This window comes from Phocoena sinus, chromosome 16 (genome assembly GCF_008692025.1).
Source record: "Phocoena sinus isolate mPhoSin1 chromosome 16, mPhoSin1.pri, whole genome shotgun sequence".
In the NCBI taxonomy this organism is placed as follows: domain Eukaryota; kingdom Metazoa; phylum Chordata; class Mammalia; order Artiodactyla; family Phocoenidae; genus Phocoena; species Phocoena sinus.
In genome coordinates, this window is record NC_045778.1 from 84,350,128 (window position 1) to 84,357,861 (window position 7,734).

General features: G+C 64.4%; 1 protein-coding gene across 2 annotated transcripts in view; it reads left to right on the top strand.

Moving 5' to 3' along the window:
• Nucleotides 1-6,494, top strand: part of PWWP2B (PWWP domain containing 2B) — a 23,115-nt gene extending 16,621 nt beyond the window's left edge. For both annotated transcript variants that reach the window (XM_032609186.1, XM_032609187.1), the window contains exon 3: nt 5,860-6,494. Coding sequence is in view for 1 of the 2 variants with exons in the window: in XM_032609187.1 (XP_032465078.1) it covers nt 5,860-5,873 (14 nt within the window). In the remaining variant the exon portion in view is untranslated. The remainder of the gene's footprint in view (nt 1-5,859) is intronic.
• The last annotated feature ends 1,240 nt before the right edge of the window (nt 6,495-7,734 follow it).

A 7,734-nucleotide genomic window follows, 5' to 3' on the forward strand; every position in this document is an offset into this window, starting at 1 on the left:
ACAATAATTTTACGTGCAAAAGCTACTATATGTAAAACATTTAATACATGTGGACTCCATCACGTATGTAATCGTCTTAGTCAGTGATGCCACCAGCTCGCCCGTGGGCCAGCACCAAGCTTTGCTTGCAGGCCTTTGGTCCCCGGGCTCTGGCTCTTGGGGGGGCACGTCAAACTCCTGTTCCAGAGTTATCACGACAGCGCCACCTCCGCGGTTGTCATGACCTCAGGCACCGGTAGGGTCACTGAGCTCCTTTATTCGTTCCATCTGTAGAGATTCCTTTACATTTTGATTCCGTGCACATTTCCAGGGGGTCCCAAGTCAGCCTGAGCGTATCGTCCCGGCCCCTCCGTGCTGACCTCCTCCTGCAGGCCTCCGTTCTGCTGTGTTCGCTTGTCCTTGTGTTTGCAACAGAAGCAGACACGCAGGGCGCCCCTCCCCAGCTCTCGGCTCCGTGTGGCAGAGCTGCAGTGCCCGCCCACTCTGTGCCCAGTGGCCACCTCCTCAGGGACTCTCTCCTGAGCATCCCACGTACGGCCGTGACCCCAAGGAACCCCCAGAGCTTGGGATTCTCCATCCCAGCATCTCTGTCTGTCACGGCTCCTTCACAACCCACTCCTTCGTTCTTTGCTGTTCTGTTTGGGGTCTCCCCCTTCGAGGAAGTAAGTTCCTGCACTCCCAGACCCACGCGCTGCCTGGCACACGGTGACGCACACGGGGGCCCAGCCTGCTGGGGGCCTGGGCGCGGCCCTCCCGCGCCCTGCCCTGCGCCAGGTTCACGGCACTCTGCACGCCGGGCTGCATCGCCGGGAGGGGGCCCGTGGCGCCCTGTCCCGCAGGTGGGGAGACTGGCCCCCAGGGAGGCACAGCCAGGGTTTGCTCCCAGGCCAGGCTCTCCCCTGTGCATCCGGCAGCCCCTGGCCCTGGAGAGGCAGAGCCGGATGCCTGACGCGTGCCCCCGCCCCCCGCCCTCAGCACCTCGGGCGAGGGGAGATGCTCCCCAGCTGTGGAGGAAGGGGCCTGGGAGGATGGCCTGGCTCCGGGCGGGTTGGCATCTGCCCCATCATGTCTCTGGGTTAAGAACCCTGAGCTGGAGGGGTCCACACCCGGTCTACACAGCAGATCTGGACGGAGGGGGCAGCGCTGGCTGGAAGGAGGGGCTGCCTGGGCCTCTGGACCAGGAGGTGGGCCACGTGTCAACCCTCTGTGTATCCTGGGGAAATGACGTCAACAACAGCTTTCCAGCGCTCCATCCCGGAGGAGCTGGTGTTCCTGGGAACTGTCCCCTTCCCCTCCCTGTGTCTGGGCCAGGGTCTCACCAGACCTGGTGCAGTCTGGGTGTGGCTGAAGGGGCCACGGGACCAAGCGGGTGACTGGGGAGGTGGGTGTTCGGGGGCATGGCCAGCGCCTTGCTGGTCTCCGCTGGGTTGAGGGAGCGGCTTTTCCTGAGCCACGCTGGGTGGCCCGGCGTGCGCGGCCTGTGGAAGGTCGTGCGCCTGCAGGGCTGCCGTGGGCCGCCTCCCCAGGTGGCGTCGGCGATGCCAGGCCACAGCTGCCTTCCTTTGCTTCCTTCTTCGTGAGGCTCCATGGTTCCCACTTCCAGCGGTGGCTGCTTTGTTTCTTTGCTCCTGAGACGCTGATGTCACCGCGTTTCGGAAGGCTGTGGTTTGGGGAACAGGCCTTGTCCGTTCTGGTCTTGTGCTGATCATCATCCCGCAACCCAGGCCCTGTCGTGGAGGGAGGGGAGCCCCCCCATCCCCCCATCTTCTCAACAGGCCCCCGGTCTGCAGGCAGCTTAGACCCATGAGGGAGCTGAGCCCGGGGTGTCTGACCGCCCTGTGTGGGGAATGGGCTGGGGGCTGCTTTCCAGGCTGGAGACCCCAGGTCGGGATGTACTGCTGGGAGCCCAGGGTGGTGTGGCCTCTGCCCCACGGCACCCTCACGGGGAGACCCGGCTCATGTGTTGTTCATGAGGTGCATTGGCGTGGCCCCGTGCCGGAGGCGCCCTCCCGCTGGGTGCCCTGGTGCCTGGAAGCTTCCTGGTTAACCTGCTCCCGGCAGGCAGGAAGCGGTGGGGGCCGCCGGGGGGAGCCACGTTCGGTGCAGGTGGCGTTCGCCTCCCAGTTCGAGGGGCCTCCGGCATCGTGGCTCCCCCCTCAGACGCCTGGGCCCCCGGGCAGCTGTGGGACCGCATGGCCTGCCCCTTCCGGTCAGGGCTGGGGCAGATCTGATCCCTGGGGTGCTGGCCACGGGAGGCGGGGGACACTGGGGCGTCGGGGGCCCCTTCCAGGACGCAGGCTAGAGGGAGTGCCACCTCCAGGGATGTGAGGGCTGGAGGGGCCTCCGGGCCGGGACTGCGCTGAGGGCACTGGGGCGATTCTTGGGGAGGGAGGAACTGGGGGGAAGGGGTGAGCAAGCCTTGCTGGGCAGTGGAGTTGGTTCCTAGCCAGTGGGTGTCTTCCTGCTGGGAAGAAAAATGAGCTTCTCTCTACAGGACCACCAGCGGCAGCCTCTTGCCGTGATCTGTGCCCTTCCCGTAGTTTCTAAGTGGGGTGGGGGACAGCAGGGCTGGGGCGCTCTGGGGTCAGCTCAGGCTGTCGCGCTGAAGGGACAGGGACCACCCCTCCCAGAGGGAACGTCCCATTATTAAAGAGGGGCCGGTGTGTCCCAGGCAGAGGGCCCGTCTTAGTCTCAGGGGCATTTCCCTGGCTGATCAGTCAAGAAGAAAGTACAGGGAGAGTCCGAGTTTGTCCCGACAGTTATGAGAACGCCTGCTGTCCTCACAGAGGCCCCGGGCCAGCCTGAGGGCTTCCGAGAGCCACCCGCTGGCTGCCCCAGGCAGGGAGGTGGGACAGACGCGGAGTCAAGACCCATCCCCCTGGGGCCTCTGCATCGGAGTTTCTCCTGCCTGACCACCAGGGCTTTGGTCATCGCTGCTGTCCTGCGTCCGCGTCCTCTCCATGCCCCTCACCGCCCCTCCTTGCCTCTCCTGGTGACTCGGGGGCTGGGAGGGCCCGGCAGCCACCACAGGCAGTGAGGACGCTGCCTGGTGTCCGCCCTGTCCTGGGGCACCTGCAGAGGGGAGACTACCAGCATCAGGGAGGGCCTGTCCCCAGGACTGGCATTTGGAGAGGGTATTTGGCAGCTCAGACAGTTTGGGCCGGAGGCGGTTGGGAATTCGAGAGCAAGGTCCAGGATTTTGTTTTATGGTTTCCGTCTTTTTCTTTGCCAAGGGCAGTGTCCCCGGAAACGTGCTGCTGGCAGACACTGCAGAGCCTTTCCTGGAGCCGACCGTCTGCCCAGCCCAGGGTGCTCCCGGAGGGGGGCGTCCTGTCTCAGGCACTGATGGGCAAGACAGACCCGGCTGTGGGTACTGGGCCTCGGGTCCGGGATCTGGTCCTGGGTTGCGGAGGGCTCTGGGCCCCGGGTCCGGGTGTGGCTTAGTGGACGTCATACCCAGAAGCTCCTGCTCTCAGGGGTGCCCTGAGACTGGGAGCCGCCACCTTGGGTGGACGAGTCTCCTTAGCGGGGCCTTAGGGCTACACTCAGGACTTAGAGGTCTTTCCCGTGTTTGCTGAGGATCCTGCCCGGGCCACATGCCTCGCATCCCTCTGGAGATGGGTCTGGAGCCCCCAGCCCTCTCCATCTGATGCTGAGCTACTCCTTCGGACCGGCCTGTGGGCGGTGACCGAGCTCCGAGGCGATGGGGAAGCATGGGGCGGGGGGATGGCCAGAGAGGGGTCCCTCCTGCACACCCCAAGTCGGGCTCCTGGCCGGGAGCTTTCCTTGGAGCCTTGGGGAAGGAGGATGACAGGTCAGAGCCCGACGACCAGCTGCGCCGGGGCGAGTGTGCGGTCCAGCTTGCTGTGGTCACCCCTGGTGTTTCTTTCCTGGTCATTGGAATCCTGGGCGCTTTGGATAAGGAGCAGGGCGGCGGCTCCCCTCCCCCACCTGCCGGCCGGGCCGCTGGGCCGCGGGGTCACCGCTTTCAGACCTGGGCAGCAACAGTGACAGAAGAGGACCCCTGCACTGAGGCTTCGCCAGCCCCTCCGCCGACGCAGGGCTCAGGGCCCACAGGCAGCCTCGGGGATGGTGGAAAGCGTTTGCATTTCTCCGTGCGGATGCATCTCCTGGATTCTATATTTTAAAAATAAGTGGAATGGGCTTCCCTGGTGGCGCAGTGGTTGACAGTCCGCCTGCCGATGCAGGGGACGCGGGTTCGTGCCCCGGTCCGGGAGGATCCCACATGCCGCGGAGCGGCTGGGCCCCTGAGCCACGACCGCTGAGCCTGCGCGTCCGGAGCCTGTGCTCCGCAACAGGAGAGGCCACAACAGTGAGAGGCCCGTTTACCGCAAAAAAAAAAAACAAAACAAAACATTGTAGCTTATCCGTGTAGATACTTATGAATATATTTTGTTTTTCTTCAGATCTGTTCTCTGCAGAGTTGAATTTGCCTCATTTGGGGTCGTTTATATATAATCAGTTATTAGTTCCCAGGTCTCTGAGAGAAATCGAAACCTCTCAGTGCCTTCAGACACGTAGGGTATTTGTTTCAGTTTATGATCACTCTGTGAACGAACTTCCCCAAAACACAGTGACTTCAGACAGCTCCGCTTGGTTATTTCTCACGACTGTGTGCGCTTCCGGCCAGTGGCGTCGGCCGGGCTGGAGTGTCCTCGCCTGCCCGAGGCCTCGGCCGGGGTGGCCGGCACCTCCCCTCGCATACGCACGCAGGCACGCACGCACACACACCCGGGCCCTTCACGTGGCTGGCGTGGCAGTCTCAGGGCATTCGGGGTCTTGTCATAGCAGCTCACGGCTTCCAAGACTGCAAAAGCAGACGCCCGCTCTCGGGGCTGGGCCAGGCTCCGGCTAGCATCTCTCCCTCCTCCTGTGCAGGAGCGCTGTCACCGGTGCGGGTACAACTCCCCTCCTGGGGGGCAGCAGCCGGCTTTGTGGCCGGCAGCCCCTGTGCGCTCCGCCTGTTCTCACTGGACTCTAGGCTCCTGGCCTCTCCCTCCCCCTCCTTCCAGGCTCTCTCCTTCCCAGAGCCTCCTGTGACCGGCAGAGCTGCAGTGTGGGGAACACTTTCCCCCTGTTTTGTGGGACTTGAGGGGGCTCCCCTCCCTGAGAGCCCACTGCTTTCTTTAGGGAGGGGTTGGCCCTGAGACGCAGGGCTGAGATGTCCGCTGTCCCTGGTCGAGGGTGACCACCTTGCGGTCAGATGGGAGGTGGGGACAAGTCAGATAGCAGGGCTGAAGCCTGGGCTCCCCACCAACCTGGGAGAGGATTTTCTTGTCCAGGGTCTGCCCTCTGCCCCACCCCCGCCCACCCCTGACCCCAAGGGGGGTCTCTTTAAGCCAGGAGGGTGCATCTGGCGGTGGGGCGGGGCTCCAGGGGTGTCAATCACTTCTCACGCTGGGGCCTTCTGAGCCTTGAGCCTGGGGCACGTGCACAGCCGTCAGCCCCCCCAAACCCCCAGCCACTCCCGGCTGGCAGGACCCGGAACAGTTGGCCCGTCTTCAGCCCCTGTGTACCGGGCCCAAGGCTGTGGGGCTGCAGGACAAGCCTGTGGTCTGGGTCCCTGGGCCACTGAGGATCCTGCACCTTCCCCGGGCAGTTCAGGGCCCCTGGTAGGTAGGGTGGGCACGGGGGGATGCAGGGGTCAGACACCTGCCCTAGGAGAGGGGCAGGGGCACCAAAGGGGGCGGGACTCCCGAGATGGTGAGGGCTGGGTGAAGCTGAGGGAGAGACTCAGGAGAGCTGGGTGGGCGCCCTAGCCCGGTGCTTGGACTCCGAGAGGCCTGCCCCCGGCACTGGACCCTGAGGTAACCTGTGTCCCCTTCTGCTTCCCCCCAGGTCGCAGACAATGAGGGCATGGCTGTTCCCTGCAGCTCCTGACTTCAGGGGTGTCCTCCGCACCCCCGCTCCGTCCCAGGACCCTGCAAGCCTTCCGGCCGGCTGCGCGTGGAGCCCCGGCCCGCGGGCTCAGCCTGGTTCGAGGCCTCCGGGGCAGCGGGTGCATCTGGCCGCGAGGACAGACCGCCGGAGCGCTGCGACTCCTCTGGGCCAAATGTGTTTATTCCCCTGACGCAGACTTTAGCTTTTCTGGTTTGTGAAGGGCCAGAGCCCAGCAGCAGGGGTGGCCTCCGGGCTCAGGGCGCCCAGGGGAGCAGGGCCGCATCACCTCCCCGCTGGCTTCGGGACAACCCAGCCCCGGGCGCACGGGGTCTCTGTGCGCTTGACAACCGGCCGCCCCCCTCCGTGTTCGTCCAGAGTGTGGGTGTCGCCGGGCTCCCCGCGCCAGCCCCAGGGCCGCCCCGTCCCCCTGTCCCGTGCGGAGGTGCTGGGGCTGCCACTCTGCAGTGAGACTTCAACGTAACAAGGATGAAAACCTCGCCTGTGCTTTGTAAGAGCGCGTTCCGTACCCCTTTTTGTCACTCTGAAGACCAAAAAGCAAAAAGAAAGAAAAAGAAAACGAGTTCTGCTCTTGGTTTAAATGTAAGAGAACAAAGGTCCGCGAGGAAGTCATCGGGGCTCGGGCGCATCTGTGGTGTGTGAGGACCCCGGGGAAGCGCTTACCGCGTGGGCAGTGGCGGCTTTGAGGACAGGTCCTTGCGGTGCCCCTTGCCCGGCCCCTCAGGGCTCTCTGGCTGGCACGACCTTCCCGGGCAGGATGACGTCTCAGGAGGTGGAGAGTTTTGTTCTCGTTTCTCCCTGTGAAACCTTGGCCCCCTGGTTTCCTGGTCGGCTCCTTGAGAGCCGAGGGACATCCCAGAGGGGACGGTGGTGCCTCTGCCTGTTCCTGGCTTTACTAGAACATTCGTGGTGTCCCTGCACCCAGCAGGACCTGCTCCTGGCCAGGCCGGAAGTCCTCTCCAGGATGGGAGAGGGGTGGGACTCCCCTCCCCGTGGGGCCTGGGGTTCTGGGCCTGACTCTTGGGTGCGGGCAGCGGGAAGACGGTGGTTTTCAAACATTTGGAGCATCAGAGCCCTTTTCTCAAACAGAATTTACCAGAATAAACTCCCTAGGAGGAGGTGTTCTGGTCCAGGCCCTCCCACCCTGAGACCCGCCCCCCAGAGGAGGGAGGGGAAACCTTGCATGAGTCCAGGAGGGCAGAGAGGGGGCGCTATCCTTCGCTGCCCTCCCCTACCCAGGGAGCCCCCTTCCTGCCCCTGCCCTGAGGGTCCAGCAGAGCCAAGGCCCCAACTTGGGGCAGGGCAGCCTGGCCTCCGTGTGCAGGCCAGAGGGGCCGTCCAGACCCTCTATGCCCGCGGTCGCCCAGAGCTCTTCCCTACCTCAAGCCCCGCTCGGCAGCCTTGGTCCTAGACGGCTCCCTTGGGGAGGAAGTGCTGACCACGCAGAGAGAGACAGGGAGCTCTCTGTAAGCCAGGCACTGCTCCGTGGAGAAACACATGTCTCAGAGTGATAGGGACCCCGGTCCCCCGAGATGGCAGCCTGGCCTGGGCACGCTCACTCCTGACTACCAGCGTGGTTCTCCCAGCCCGGCTCTCCCAGCCCCTCCCTGCAGGCCAGGGCAGCAGGACCAGCCCCAAGGTCAAGTGCGAGGATGGCCACCAGCACATGGGGCTTTGGAGCGCCACAGACAGACGGGGGACCGCCTCTGCAGGAGACACAGGCAGTCCCTTGCCCTGGAGTCGCCCCTGGGCCGTCCCAGGCCAGCGCCCTCTATGGTCCAGCTGGGCCTGGCCCTGATAGGACCCTCAGGCCTG